The 16,427-nt window shown below is 42.9% G+C and overlaps 1 protein-coding gene across 1 annotated transcript in view; it reads right to left on the bottom strand.

Annotated features, from left to right (window-relative positions):
* Nucleotides 1–1,398: 1,398 nt before the first annotated feature.
* Nucleotides 1,399–16,427, bottom strand: part of LOC121316418 (angiopoietin-related protein 7-like) — a 62,699-nt gene continuing 47,670 nt past the window's right edge. Inside the window, exons 3-6 of the mRNA XM_041251489.1 lie at nt 16,134–16,271; nt 15,645–15,861; nt 14,412–14,607; nt 1,399–2,723 (exon numbers count right to left, since the gene is read on the bottom strand). Coding sequence (XP_041107423.1) covers nt 2,577–2,723; nt 14,412–14,607; nt 15,645–15,861; nt 16,134–16,271 — 698 coding nt within the window. The 3' untranslated portion in view covers nt 1,399–2,576. The remainder of the gene's footprint in view (nt 2,724–14,411; nt 14,608–15,644; nt 15,862–16,133; nt 16,272–16,427) is intronic.

The raw sequence follows: 16,427 nt of genomic DNA, 5'->3' as shown, positions 1-16,427 counted from the left end.
GGCGCCCGCTTAGATGAGTTATAATGCTGTACATGGACAGTCAGACATTTGTGTGTTTTTACTGCCTTGATGTTACAAACCGAATGAGACCCTCTTTGGGCTTTAGAGTGTTGCAGGCGGTATGCCCTTAGGCGTCACGTGGGCTCTGAGGCTATCGCTGTGGGGCTGTAGTGTCAGTAATCTGGAGCCACGACAGCTTTGGTACAGCTTTCCCATTCAGTAATGGTTGTCGTTTGAATTGAAAGGGAACGTTAGGTTATTACCCTGGTTCCCTGAAAGAGAATGACAACCATTATCCTTTGAGGTCATGTCTCCATCTGACCTGTTTTCAAAAGAAAATGGCGATGTGCTACTGTGAGGACGTCCCTCTTCAAAAGGAGGTGGGAGGGACTTCCCCCTCACAGCAGGGACCTGATAGGGCAGCTTTTTTATATATGCTCAGTGACTGACAGTCTGAGAGGCTCTTCCCATCCGGTAATGGTTGTCATTCTCTTTCAGGGAACCAGGGTAATGGTAATAACCTAACGTTTTAAAACTGAGAGATAGCAAATGCTTATCATAAGTTTACTGGTTCTTCAAATTAAGGGGCATATAAAAGCAATAAATACTGTAACTAATTAGAAGGCCTTCGTTGTTGTTCTCCAAGTTGCTGCAGTCACATTGTAGACTCTATAAAAGCCACAATGCCTAGGCAATTTAGGTGCAACCCTATCGCATGGTCATCACATCATTATTGTACAGTGCACTCAAGCTCGATCGGATTACATCCTATCACAAGCTATTGAATGGGGCTCTATTGTCATGCAATCAGATGCAATCACCTTGGACAAGTATCCAATCATTTGGCAAGGAGTCATCACCTGACAACATCTAAGCTGACAGGAAAGAACTTGAACTTGACAGGAGAGCCTGAGAAGCAATTTCCCACTCTGCTGCTGTACCCATAGTCATACACATGAAACTGTGTTAAACTGGGAAAAGTTTTAAAAGGTGTTTTATTTATTTTTTAATAAATGTACAAGTTTACAAACACCTGGTCAATTTTTTATATTTTAATAAATAATGGAAAGGGAAATAAAACCACAAAGTAATCAATCAAAGTAGCTAACCAAGAAAATGTTAGCAAATTAATCCAATTTAAGTACGAAAGGTGAGTTATTTGTGGGTTTTAATAAAGTGTTTAACGTTTTAAATGTAACACTTAAACCCCCACTAATATTTAATCTTTCGTACTTCAGTAATGTATAAAATAATTATGAAAATATGCCCATCAATTAATGAGACTATTACACCCGATTTCCTAGCATGGGAAGAAAGTCCTGATATTTACCCATAGGAAAAAAAACAATTATTCTGTACAGTAGAGTTAGTGAAAACTACACGTTGTGCTGTTCATGCGGCTGACACATCTGCTGGTCACTAACTTTTATAAAGGTAAGAATGCTTCATTACGTGTATTTTTAATGTCACAATGGTCCTGTGCTGTTGAGGTGGGGGGGAATACCTCTATTATATGATAATGAGTGCTTTTTGTATGATGCCAATTTAATACCAGCCAAAAGCTCCTGTTATACTGTATATATTAACTTAAAATAAATATTTATGCTGACACCTACAGGCATGTCAATGTTTGTAGATGGCCCTGTGCATCTGACTGGTGCCTTTTAATCTTGCATATTTTTGGATAAAGTCCGCTGTCATCTGGTAAAGCATGTTGTTTATCAGCTGACTGTGTAATCAGTGTTGGTCACAATCAGTAAACTGTAATCTACAGTGTTAAGTTTGCTCTTATTACGAGGGATCGGTGGCTGGTTCGAGGAAAAAAAACAAAACAGCAATGACATACAGAGAAGCCGCAGTCATGTTGGATTTTTTTTTACAAGTGTACGTACAGATGTATGTATGTGTGTGAGAGTGTGTGTTGGGGGTGTCAAGTACCACAGACAAGAGAAAGGGGGGCACGGCCCAAAAAGTTTGAGAACCACTGGAATAAAATACCTGATTTGGACTACTCACAGTGATCAAGTGCCTAGAGGGGGTAAAAAATACAAAACAACAAAAACTAACACTTTTTTGTGCCAAAAATGTTAGTATTGTTGACCCACATGATAGGGGACTTGAGCTGTGAATGTATGAGCAGTGTTTTATTAGTGTGAGTCCACTAGGGAGCAGAAGTTTGACAGGTACAGACAAGTTAATAAAAGTAGGCTGCTTTTCCCATGAATAAAGTGACGTTAATCCCCTAAATTTCAATGATGAGTTATCATTAAATAATCAACATTACAAAATGTAGAACATCATATCCAAAATTAGAAACAGAAGCTGTAATACTCAGGTGTAAAGCCTTTTACAGATGGAGTTCTCTAGAAACATGCTGATGCTAATATTATGATTGCACTGCATTTTAACATGTTGGAATGTATTCATCTTATGAATTGCATGTGATTGTTTATTATGAAAGATCTGGGCTTGGTTTGCACTTTTAGGCCTGGAGCAGCTTTGGCTTTCAGTTCAGCTGTACAATGTTCCTTAACGGAAAGCTTGGGATGAGTTTAGGAGAAAGTCCCTCAACTCCTTCATGGGGATAGGCGGGGCCGGAATGTACGAGGCCGGATCATCATGGTGACTTTTTTCAGGGAATAATAATCAGAGTCCTTCCAGCTGTACCACACAATCCCATCAGGACCCAGCAAATTCTTGCCCTTGGCAGAGTATCGGCCACCCTGTCAGATAAGGAAAAAAAATAATATTTGGATATTGCAACAACTGTAGTACATTAATCATTACGTTGTTGCACAGCACAATAATAACGCTTATAAACACATTCCCTGTCTATCTGTTTGTACATTGTGAACTAACCTTCTCCAGACATTTCATAGCTTTGTTGCCTCCTATGTACTATTTGCTCATAGTTACCTATCAAGAATTAAATGTAACCATTACCAAATGGGTATTTACCTGTAAAGACACCGAAACCTGAATAGATATACCTAAGCTTAGTGCCAGCTCCTGTGACGCAGGAGGGCATAAGACGACTGCACACACAGCTACCAGCACCATTTTTTTCTTTCAGAGGACTGAACCTGACAGGAGAGCCATAGACAGATAAGTACCTTTTACTTCTATCTGCATATATTTTTCCTAGTGTGTATTATACTACTGATGGGGACAAAGTTCTGTTGTTGGGTGCCCCTATTAAAAAAATGGGGCATACCTTTGAGATGCTGCAGCGCTCTTTCTGTGTGCCCGAATCCATGAAGGAGCTGGTGTGCTTGCTCCTTTCTGTCTGGTTCCGGCCCGCTACCAACCGGTGTTTTCATCCCAGTTTGGTATCAAGCAGGCTTTGTTGACAGTCCAGTTGCTGTTTTTAGCAGCTGAAGCAGCAACTCTACATTCTTACTGTACATTGCTTTCTATTTGCATAAGGCCTGGGTTTTATCCCTGTGGCCAGACCGCCGCCTGGCGCAGAGACAAGAGACCAGGTGAGCAGCAGCAGCCCTAGGTTTGAAGTGCTGGTACGCACATTTATTTATAAACAAATAAATGGACAGAAACTCTAAAAAACACATTTAACAAAACAAAAGGTTATTCGAAACACTTGCATTCTTTTACAGGGTCGCGGTGAGCCGAAGCTAAACCCGGCAGACACTGGGCTAAGGCTGGATTACACCCTGGACAGGACACCTGTCCATCGCAGGGCACCACACATGCACACACACACTCACACCGAGGACAATTTAGAGTGAGCAATCAACCAGTCTTTGGACTGTGGGAGGAAACCGGAGTACCCGGAGAAAACCCACGCGAACATGGGGAGAACATGCAACCCTGGCGTTGTGAGGCAACAGTGCTAACCACCACGCCACCATGCCACCCATTTATTGAACATGTTTATTTAATAACATTTAAAGGTAAAATTTGTAACACCAGAACATAAACAATGAATTGTTGCAGGCAGGTTACACTTTCTTTTGGTTTGATAAGGTGATTCTAATAAATCAAGAAATTAGCAGTTGTATGTAAATTGACCTTTTTCAATTGTGTATTTTGTAAAGTAAACCTTCCTTTCCCTTCATGTAAAAAAAAAAAAAATTAAAAAGTACTGTATCTTTAACCCTTTGCAATTGTTAAGCCTACAGCTGAAATGGGAGGGTGATGGCCAAAAAAAAAAGCAGGTGCACAGCTTAATCTTTGTCAGAATCACAGTCACAGTTTTGGCAAAGATAAACAGGAAATCCAGGGGTACAAGCTTCGCGAGTCCATTTTTGGCAGCAGGAACACTGTACCCATACTTCCTTAGAGCTACTGTTGGAAAAGATAATGAGATGCGCCCTTTTTTCGCCTCCTATCGGTCTCATTCGGCCATTGAAAGGTTTTCTCTGCTTTTTCCGGAGAAAAAAAGTGCTTTACATCTTTTTGATGATGTTGGACGGGACATTGGACTGGAAAAGGTAAACTGTAATGTCAGACCTGGTCCAGCATAGGACCACAAAGGATTAAATAAACAGACTGTGTTTGAGCAGCAGATTCACAAAAATTACGAAGTTATAAAAATGCAACCCTAGAACCGTCAGACTGGTCATATTGATACATGATTTTTTTTTTTAAATATAACGTACAATATTCTAGGCCACATCACTATGTATTTCATTGTGGAATGTGGGATGGTGCGGCTGTATGCTAATCCTTTGCAACTCGCATCTTTTTTGATATGCACAGCATATAAATGTAATTTAATTACATAGGATGTAAACAACTGGAGATTACAATTTTTTTTTTTTATAGACAAATGTCACGTAATCTTTTAGGTTTTAGGTAAATATCGAGATATTATTTAGTTTTATTTGAGAGCAACGAGTTATGCCTGGCTTCAGACAGATATTTGCCCTAACTGGATTTGTACAACAATAGCTCCAAGATGGCCACTTACCTGGCAACTAACCTGGGAGCTATCACTCTTTTGTGTGATACAAGGAATGTAACAGTGAAAATATCAGAAGGACATATTTCATTTTGGAACTAACCACAAAGCTTCGGCACAAACATTTCGATCACAATATTGCAAAGCTACACTCGCCAATAATAAAACTTCTGATGTCTGTGCCCAATATGAAAGTATATCTTTATGCAGTTAAAAGTACATATTGTTGGGTTCTGTTATTCTGAAAGCGCCATGAACCCTGTACATAACAGGAATTTAGTTATAGTTTCTTTTTTACGTTATCTGTGTGGATTGTTATTCAGAAGAACATATGAAAGTTTAAAAACGACAGGAGGCCATTCGACCCATCTTGCTCATTTGGTTGTTAGTAGCTTATTGATCCCAGAATCTCATCAAGCAGCTTCTTGAAGGATCCCAGGGTGTCAGCTTCAACAACATTACTGGGGAGTTGATTCCAGACCCTCACAATTCTCTGTGTAAAAAAAAATGCCTCCTATTTTCTGACCCCTGGTCCTTGTTTCTTTTTTCAGGTCAAAAAAGTCCCTTGGATCGACATTGTCAGTACCTTTTGGTATTCTGAATGCTTGAATTAGGTCGCCGCGCAGTCTTCTTTGTTTTAGACTGAACAGATTCAATTATTTTAGTCTGTCTGCATATGACATGCCTTTTAAACCCAGAATAATTCTGGTCGCTCTTCTTTGCACTCTTTCTAGAGCAGCAATATCTTTTTTATAGCGAGGTGACCAAAACTGAACACAATATTCAAGATGAGGTCTTACTAATGCATTGTACAGTTTTAACATTACTTCCCTTGATTTAAATGCAACACTTTTCATAATGTATCCGAGCATCTTGTTGGCCTTTTTTATAGCTTCCCCACATTGTCTAGATGAAGGCATTTCTGAGTCAACAGAAACTCCTAGGTCTTTTTCATAGATTCCTTCTCCAATTTCAGTATCTCCCATATACTGCACATTTTTATTTCCTGCGTGCAGTACCTTACACTTTTCTCTATTAAATGTCATTTGCCATGTGTCTGCCCAGCTCTGAATCTTGTCTAGATCATTTTGAATGACCTTTGCTGCTGCAACAGTGTTTGCCACTCCTCCACTGTCCACCAGGTTAATATTTTTATTTTGTAATACCTCGTGAGGATGCGTGACTGATCAGCTACTGATTATTTAACTAGCTGACAGTCATGCATCATTATTTAATCTCGTGCAGACTGTGGCCGAGGGGTAATAAGGTAATTAATTAATAGCTAGCTGTCAGAGGAGAGACGCGAGTTTGTGGAGTAAAGGAACCTATACTCTTGCTATACGTGCTGGCTAAAAACCAGCACGATACTTTTTTTGGTGCTGTTTATTTGTTTGGCCAATGCGCCTTTTTGTTTGTGTTGGTTTTGTTTACATCTTTTATTTTCTGTTTATCATTTAATTAATACACTGAGCGCCATAGCTCAGTTTTCATCTGCCATTACGTGTTTTGGTTTCTGTGTTCTTCCGGGTCTGACGTCACCACTACAGTCATCCTGGTCACACTCCTCTAATCAGTACTTTCTGTTTTCTACATGTTATCCACCCCCTAATCCATGTATGTGCATTTCTTTGAATCCCTACTGCGTTCAGTTTGCGAAGTAATCTTTTATGTGAGACTTTGTCAAAAGCTTTCTGAAAATCTAAATAAATCATGTCATATGCTTTGCAATGATCCATTGTCGATGTTGCATCCTCAAAAAAAATCAAGCAGGTTAGTTAGACACGGTCTCCCTTTTCTAAAACCATATTGACTGTCTCCCAGGATACTGTTACCATATAGGTAATTTTCCATTTTGGATCTTATTATAGTTTACATATAATAGAAGTCAAGCTTATTGGTCTGTAGTTACCTGGTTCGGTTTTGTTTCCCTTTTTGTGGATCGGTATTACGTTTGCAATTTTCCAGTCTGTCGGTACCACCCCTGTGTCAAGAGACTGTTGCATGATCTTGGTTAGTGGTTTGTAAATAACTTATTTCATTTCTTTGAGTACTACTGGGAGGATCTCATCCGGCCCAGGGGATTTGTTTATTTTAAGAGCTCCCAGTCCCTTTAACACTTCTGCCTCGGTTATGCTAAAGTTATTTAAAACTGGATAGGAAGTGGATGACATGTGGAACATGTTGTCCGTATCCTCCTTTGTAAAAACTTGTGAAAAGTAATCATTTAATATATTTGCTATTTTTTTTCCTTCATCTAAGATTTTGCCATTTGTATCTCTTAGACATTTAACCTCCTCTTTGAATCTTCTCTTGCTGTTGTGATATTGGAAAAACATTTTGGAATTGGTTTTAGCTCCCTTAGCAATGTTCATTTCTATTTCTCTCTTGGCCTTTCTAACTTCCTTTTTGACTTGCGTTTGCAGTTCCGTGTACTCTTTCTGTGTACTTTCTTTTTCGTCCCTTTTTAACGCTCTGTAAAGTGCCTTTTTTCACTGAATATTTTTTTTAATTGATCTATTAAGCCATTTTGGCAATTTAGATGTGTCTGCTTTAGGGATGTAATTGTTTTGCGCCTCTAGTACTACATTTTTGAAGAACAGCCATCCTTTTTCTGTGGATGTTTTCTCTATTTTACTCCAATCTACTTCTGTTAGTCTTTGTTTCATACCTTAATCATTTGCTTTTCTAAAATTGTAAACCTTAGCTTTAGTCATTACTTTTGGGATTTTAAAAAGCACTTCAAATGAGACCATGTTGTGGTCTGAGTTTGCTAGTGGTTCTCTGACCTCTGTTTTAGTTATTCTGTCTTTGTTATTTGAAACTACTAAATCAAGGCATGGATTCGTTTCAATAAACGAATCCTGTCTTCCGACGGTGAGGCAAGCATGCTCAGAGTTCAGTTTGATCCCCAGGAACACTGTGGACTGAGACGGTACAAAGTTGCTCTTCTGTTGATGTATGAAGAACCTTAACTTCGTCACATGATCTATGACCTGTTTTGTGTGCACCTTGGCGTGTGCTTTGGAAAGCGTACAATCTAGCCAATCGTCCAGATAGTTCAGGATCTGAATACCCCACAGCCTGAGTGGAGCCAATGCTGCATCCATGCACTTTGAAAATGTGCAGGGTGCCAGCGAGAGTCCAAACGGCAGCATGCAGAATTCGTACGCGTTACCTTGAAAGGCGAAGCTCAGATACTTTCTGCGCATGGGATGGATTGGGACATGGAAGTAGGCATCTTGCAGGTCGATGTGAACCAGTCGCCCGGCTGGACGGACTGGAAGATTAGCTGTGCTGTCAACATGTTGAACTTCCTTTGTTTGAGGAACATGTTGAGGACCCTGAAGTCCAGAATAGGTCTGAAACCGCCATCTCTCTTGGGCACCAGGAAGTACCTGGAGTAGAAGCCGCTGAGGGCGTCGCTTGAGTTTACCAAGTGCACAGTGTTCTTCTTTTGAAGATTGGCGATCTCCTGTTGAAGGAGCACACCCCTGAAGGGTGGTGGACCTAAGCGGAATTGTAAAGCGTAACCGTGTCTCATTGTCGATAGCACCCAGGAGTCCTGGGTGCAGCCTTGCCATGGGTTGTGTCCAGTGGTCAGTCCAGTTGTGAGGGGGAAGGTGGCAGCCAGGGCCCCTCAGTGGCGGTCTCCCATGGGCATGGGATGGGGCATGTCTTTCTTTGGCCCTGGCCTCGTTCTCCAGCCGGTTCTTCCTCTGCCTGCTTGCTTGGTCTGGTGTGTAGGGCGGCGTTCAGGCCCAGTTGTCTCTGCAGGCTGCCTTGGGCGCAGTCGGTAGGCAGGAAGGCGCGAGAATTTCAAAGTGAGCTCCATGGCCTTGTGTGACCTCTCAAGGCTCACATCAATGGTCGCTCCGAATGTCTGCCCCAGTGTAATAGGGGCATCTAATAGTGCTACCTTCTCAGTCTCTATGACCTTGGCCTGGGTTAGCCAGAGGTGTCTGCGAGTGGCTACCAACACCGCTAGAGACCTGCCTGATGTCTTACCTAACTCCCCCATTAGGTCAGTCATCACCCTTGTTACTGCCAGTAGCTCCCCTCTGTCCGCCTCCGTTGCCCACTCCTGCAGCCTCTCAGCCAGCTGCGCCTGGTACAGGACCAGTATAGCCATTACATTGGCCGACCTGAGTGCCACTGACGCATATGCCTTTTTCAGCAAGGCGTCAGTAGTTCTGCATGGCTTGGAAGGGCAGGTTGGGTCTTTGTCCCCTCTGGTGAAGGGGGATCCTTGCACCAAAACTGTGACTGTGTCCCCAGTCATGGGAAATGTGCCTAGGCCAGCTTCTTTGGCTCCTGTGGTATGTAACAGGACCTCTGCCATTCTGGAGCCTGAGGGAGCCAGCTCCATGAAGTCCTGGCACAATGGTAGAGCTTGTTGTGGGCGCCCTTTCTGCTTGAGAAATTGGTTCCCCTTTCCCTCCTGTTCTGCCGGCCAGGGAACGTCCATGGCAGCAACTGCACGCTGCATCAAAGCCCGGAAGTCCTCCCTCTGAGACACATGTGGAGGCGGTATGGAGCCCCCCGCTGTGGCTTGCTCGATTTGAAGTGGCGGGGTCAGAAACATCCGACCTGGATGCTGTGAAGGACAGCGGGAGTGGGGAAGCTGGGGCTGGCCGGTGGTAGGGGCCAGTCTACCTTGTGATTGCAGGAGGGTCTCCACCAGCTCGTGGAAACACCGCTCAGCCAAGCTATGGCGCTTCTGTGGTGCCCCCAACGGAGAGCGTCTGCGCCCATGGGGAAGGGGAGTGGTAACTCCTGGGTGACCGCCTATCTCCTAGGGAACCTCCCCTTGAGCAATGTCATCTGGGCGGTGACCATCTCACCTCTATGGACTGATATCTGCGCCTCTGTACCAGAGGCAGAGAGGGTGAAGGTGATCCAGGAGTGTGAGGGAGGTCCATGGTCATTGTGGCATGCGGGGTTCTTGACGACCTTTGGGTGGGGCCCTAAACCACTGATCTCATTCTCCCCTTCTCTGGGGAGAGAGACTCTGCTGGGGACAGAGCTGCCCTCCTGCGCTTAGTTCTTGAGAACTTGAGGCAGGGAGAGCAGTCCAGCTTGCCCTTCAGTGCCCTGGTCGTATCGTCTGGCCCTAGGCATCTGCCGCAGGTCAAACGCTCGTCCAGCCTATGAGTCAATTGGCGCAGGTTTGTGCCGACCTGTAGTTGGCGCCGAAGATTTTCCCACTGGTGCCGAGTCAATTGGTGACGGGGTCGGCATCGAAGTGTGTTTCAAGCCGGTGCCAAGGACAAGAGCGGTCAATGCCGGGCTGAGTCAATTGGCATTGGTGTCGAGGGCAAGTACAGCCACACTAGGGGAGCCCGAGGCTTGAGAGGGGCGACTAGGCCCAAGCTGTAGGGCCACTGAGGCCGAGTAAATTGGTGTAGAGGACGGCGCCGCGAGTCTGCAGAGTCAGAGAAAGAAGTGAGAAAGGAAATGGCGATATGCTACTGTGCGGATGACCCTCTTCAGCATGAGGTGGGAGGGACTTCCTCCTCACAGCAGGGCCCTGATATAGCAGCTTTTTTATATATGCACAGTGATTGATGGTCAGAGAGGGCTCTTCCCATTCAGTAATGGTTGTCATTCCACTGAAAGGGAACATATTGATTCTGCACCATAGTAATCATATAGGTCCGCTTCGTGAGAACCTGCTTAATTTTTACAGAGGCCAGGACAAGGGTTATGCTCTGTACCAATCCTGCATTTGCCGAATACTATCTTTGCATTCCATGTCAACTAGTCTATGGAACTGGAGGCTTCTTTCCACCTCCTTCCAGTTTGACAGCTGCAGCTCCATACGCTCTGCCCAGTGCAGGCTTTGGCAAGCTATATTGACAGGACAGTTGGATGCAGTCGATAGACGATATGTTGTCTCATCTGGGACAAAGTCTCATAGTTAAGCCCTGTCTAAGCAGAGGCTGTCCAAATGGATAGCAGACACATGCAGGACTGCCTAAGAGCTGGCCAACTTGCCCCCCTCCAATGCAGCGATGGGGGGCTACTTCCCACACCTTTACAAGTATTGAGGGCGACTTCAGGGTTGACCCTTACAACATAACAGAGAGGTGAGTTTCTCCTTCAGTTTTTTAGCTGGGGGTTCCTAATGGTAACGCACAGGGCAGCCTCAGCTTAGCCTTATAGCATTCCGGTGATTCTGCAGTATTGTCCTTGCGACGGCTTTGGTACACCCACCCATTAGGTTACTTATCATAACCCTGGTTCCTTGAACTAGAAATGTAACCATTAACCTTTAAGGTTGCTGCGTCCTTGAGTGCAGCAGCTTGAAGGAAAAATTATGCCAGCAGCTGTGTGCAGTGGTCTTCTGCTCTCTGGGTTTGTCATGACTGCGTCACAGGCGCTGAAGTGCAGCTTTGGTATATCTATTTAGGTTTTGGGTCTTTAGAGATAAATACCTATTCGGTAATTATTACATTTCTATTTCAGGGACCAAGGGTTATTGTAATAACTTAACATTTGTAAGCATGTCAAATAACACCGTGTAACAATTTTTTTTTTCTTTTTGGTTCCTGGGTAGTAAGTGTTATTTCCTAATTGCTTATGCCTCAAAAGTATAGCAAATGGCTATTATACCCCACAAACTTTGTTTTTGTGACCAGGACAGTGATATTTTGAAATTTACCTATTTTCCAGAACATTCCAGATAGATTCAGTGCTGAGTAAACTTGGAGTAACTTCTAGAACTTTCCAGTAATATAAATAGTAGTATAAATACAGGGGCCTTAAGCCCACCAGTTCAGTTTAGTTCCAGCTGCCTAAGTGGATACATATCTGCATTTTTCTGAGGTGACATCAAGAGGCTGCAAGCATCCGGCAGACGCATTTTGCTATGTCTGCGGCAAATTTATCAAGACAAGAGCGAAAAAGTATGTATACTACAGTATACTACTCTGTGGAAGCATCTGCTAAGATGTGTGAGGCCTACAAGGCATATTTCGGCATGCCTGTTGGGGATCAAGACAAGTCCTGGGAACCTCATTTCACCTGCGAGCACTGCAAAAAAACTCTGGAAGGTAAGATGGACAATTGTTGCTCGGAATTTTATGTTATAAAATTTGTTAACATTTTTAAAATTGTAAAAGTTTTTAATTTTAAAATGTTTTACAATTTTCAATGTTATTGAAAAAATATATCATATATGAAAAATTTTGCGAGAATCTCTTACACATTAGTCATGGGTGAAATAAATGTGTTTTTATAGGATGGTACAGAGGGGAAAAGAGAGTCATGAAGTTCACTATCCCAAGAATTTGGCGGGAACCCACTGACCGCTCAAGCAACTGCTACTTCTGCATGGTGGACCCTTCCAAATGTCGGACTGGCAAGAATGCACCTGCTATCACCTATCCGGACCTTCCTTCATCCATCGCCCCGGTGCCACACTGCCATGAGCTCCCCGTACCCACTCCTCCGGAGAGAGAGCAGCCGTCTTTAGAAGAGAGCAGCAAGTCAGAGAGCGAGGAAGACGTTGTAGATCCAGATGACAATTTCAGAGGTGGAGCAGAGAAGAGAAACCCATACTACCCCAACCAAAAAGACCTCAACGACTTGATTAGAGATCTTGGTCTCACCAAGTCCAATGCCGAGCTTTTGACATCTAGGCTCAAGCAGTGGAACTTGTTGGATGAAAGTGTGCAAGTCGCAGATCAGTGGATGCGTCACCAACCTTTTTCCAGCTTCTTCACCCTGTCAAGATGGTCCCTGCTTCTGCCACAATGTGACCTGTCTGTTCGAGGCAATCGGAATCGCCTGTAACCAGAATGAGTGGCGCCTCTTCATTGACAGCTCATCCAGGAGCCTCAAAGCCGTGCTGCTCCATAATGGTAACAAGTACCCTTCTCTTCCCCTGGCTCACTCGGTGCACCTCAAAGAGGATTACAACAGCATCAAGACCTTGCTGGACGCCTTGAAGTATGATGAGTACGGCTGGGAGGTCATAGGAGACTTCAAAATGGTGGCATTCCTGATGGGTCTCCAAGGCGGTTTTACCAAGTTTCCCTGCTAGCTTTGCCTTTGGGACAGCAGGGACACCAAGGCACACTACCACAGGCGGGACTGGCCACAGCGGACCGAGTTCTCTGTGGGGAGGAACAACGTCAAGTGGGAGCCACTGGTGGACCCCCGGAAGGTGCTGATGCCACCACTGCACATCAAATTGGGCCTTATGAAACAATTTGTCAGAGCTCTAGATAAGGAGTCGGCAGCCTTCAAGTACCTTCAAGACTTCTTCCCTAAGCTGTCTGAGGCAAAGGTCAAAGCCGGTGTCTTCGTCGGACCACAGATAAAGAAGATCCTGGAGTGCAATGAATTCCCCAAGAAGCTCACTAGTAAGGAGAAAGCGGCTTGGAACAGCTTTGTCGCAGTGGATCGGGGCTTCCTGGGCAATCACAAGGCCGGAAACTATGTGGAGCTGGTTGAGACTCTGGTGAAGAACTACAGCACAATGGGCTGTAGGATGTCCCTCAAAGTCCATATCCTTGATGCTCATCTTGATAAATTCAAGGAGAACATGGGAGCGTACTCGGAGGAGCAAGGCGAGCACTTCCACCAGGATATACTGGACTTTGAACACCGCTACCAAGGACAGTATAATGAGAACATGATGGGAGACTACATTTGGGGGCTGATTCGTGAAAGTGATTTACAGTTAATCGTAAATCTCGAAAAACTACTCACTTCTAAATCTTTTGTAGTCATTTTTATATTACTTTAGTATAAATACATGTTAATTTGAATTCATATGTTGTTTTTTTCTGACTTTATGTGAACGAAAAGACACAAATTTGCCAGTTTTCTCATTGGAAATAGGTAAATTTCAAAATATCACTGTCCTGGTCACAAAAGCAAAGTTTGTGGGGAATAATAGCCATTTTCTATACTTTTGAGGCATAAGCAATTAGGAAATAACACTTACTACTCAGGAACAAAAATTGTGTTACATAGTGTAATGATCGAAGCAGAAACAAAAATAGATAATTTATATTAAACACAAATTATAAGATATTAGAGGTGTAAAAAGTACTGTATATGATATAAAGTATGCATTTTAATACCAGCCATTGGTACCCATGCTGTCTCATTGGCTCAGGCAAGATATGTCAGGTATGGAGGGGGAGAGATGAAGGCACTATATTAGGTAAAATCGAAATGCCATTGCAGTTAACATAATGAAGGACAAATATTGAATCTCAGTGCAGAAAAATATTAGTATATAAGTAGTATTTGGCTGCCTCAGTTGGTATGCGATATGCATTATTGCATAGCGAAGACAGCAAGACCATTTTAATCCTAAGCTGTAGCGGCAAGTGATGGAGGGAAAAATATGAGAAATTGAGACAACATAGGTAAACACAGATATTTAAGTAATGAAATGCCGTACCATGACTAACTATTAGGAACTGTTGTAGGAAAGGAGGCTGAGGGTATTGCCCTGGGTTAACTGATAATGTACCTTGTAATAGACTCCATTGAGGTTGGTAAAGAAACACTGATGATACCACCACCCCCCACGAGAGATCTCGGCACAGATGTTTCCGGTATCTGGGGTGCTGAAACTGCGCTTGTTGTGATACCAGCTGAAGGAGTCCTCCACTGTCCCACTGAACCCATTCACATGCAGTCTGTAGTGGTTAGCTTCCTCCTCAACACTGTCACAAGTAAAAAGTAGGTGGGGCTTGGTGAAGTCACGTAATCCCACCATTACATATATAATAAATAGTACCTGGTTTACTAGCTTTTGAACACATTGAGGTAGGTTCTGACAACATTATAGCCCTGTCATAACAACACACTGAGATGTGACCAGAAATGATTGTTACTATGGTTAGTCCATAGTAACATTCGCATCCACTGCTGTTAATCGTAATTCACAGTTCCATTTATTTATTAAGTAGAATAATAGATGGGCTGTAATGAATTACAAGGTTATAACTGGTGAGCAATTTTTTCAATGGGCTCGTCCAGTTGATATTTATTAATGGAAACGGGTGCTCATTAACACCAACAACAGAGCATGACCCCAGCGCAAGCTAATAACTCACTGACATAGACTAAGTAGAGTAAGCCCCACACAGCAACCAACACAGAACTCTCAAGATTAAAGATTACAAAGAATACTGCATGAGGTGACAAACGTTCATCCCTTTACTATACTAATTTCTTACCTAATCATGTTTAACTGCAAGCAGTGTTTCCAATGTAAAGTATACAACACTTCTTAAATATGTGTTATTGTAAATTGTGTTATTGTAAAAGATACTTTACTGTTAAAAAATGTGTAAGCTATAACACACAAAAGGTATGGTTATACCGAGGTCAAGTCACTGAGTTGTCTTCCTTATACACCCGCAAGTGTGTTACTGTGCATAAATGGCTTATAAAATCTAAAATAAAATATACTTATAATACATGGATAAGTACTATAATTGTATCTCAGCCCACACGAAAAAACGTCATGATTGGTTCATCCAAGCATCCCACTCTGAGGGTGTGCATTAAATTATCATTTATCACATACTTGCAATTGTTTCTTGGTTTTGTATAGTGTAGGTTTCAATCCTAAATTTGCCTAAAACAAGTCTCTGACCTTAATATGCATACTGTTTCTACAAGTGTCTTTAAATCAATCTACCCTAGCTGTTTAGCATCCAATAGTTATTGATACAGTTCCATTGCATGTTCCGACCTGAAGCTTTCATATAGTGCATGCTTGTGCTTGTTGCTCCAGTCCTCCAGGTCAATGCGGAGAGAGTAGTCCCCCTGACTCGAGATGTCATGGATGTGGTTGTTTCCCAGCCAGAGCTCTGTGTTCAGATCCCCAAAGCCTTCCTTGTACTCCTTCCAGCTGCGGTTGAAGCTTACTGATCCGTCCTGTCGCCGCTGAATCACAGTCCACCCTCCACCTGGCAAGCAGGGAATAGGAGGGTAAAGGAACCTCAGACAGTTTTTTTTAAATTGCTTACCCACTATTAGCTTTAGTATAATTCACAGTTGTACTTATGACAAGCTATTGTCTAGGCTAATATAGTATGGTATTTGAATCAGCTTCTCTGAAGGGGCTGCTCCCTAATGATAACCTTGTAGCTTTGGTTGCAAGTTCAACCCCACAGTAGGAAGGGTCAGTGGTCAACAGGCAATCAACTTTATTTTGGTTTGGTCATGGTGATAAACTTACCTTCAGTATCCATGTCACAGAAGACCTCAACTGGCACCCCTCCCATTGAAGGTACAATCGTATAGATTCCAGACCTGCGCACCCCGTTGTAATAGATTGAGGCACAGTCTAAAGGGCAGTTCTTCATGTGCTGTACTTCTAATAGGAAACAATAACGTAATCTGATTTCTATTCTTGCTTTATTAGTGGCCTTATTTATTGTGAGTAGTGTTAATACTATTTTATTAACACCGGTGTTAGCAGTTATCAGAGGCAATATAATGGCGTATTATATTAATAGACTTGCTTCTGTAA

The sequence above is a fragment of the Polyodon spathula genome, chromosome 5 (assembly GCF_017654505.1).
Source record: "Polyodon spathula isolate WHYD16114869_AA chromosome 5, ASM1765450v1, whole genome shotgun sequence".
Taxonomy (NCBI): domain Eukaryota; kingdom Metazoa; phylum Chordata; class Actinopteri; order Acipenseriformes; family Polyodontidae; genus Polyodon; species Polyodon spathula.
This window is presented reverse-complemented; position numbering and strand designations above follow the sequence as displayed.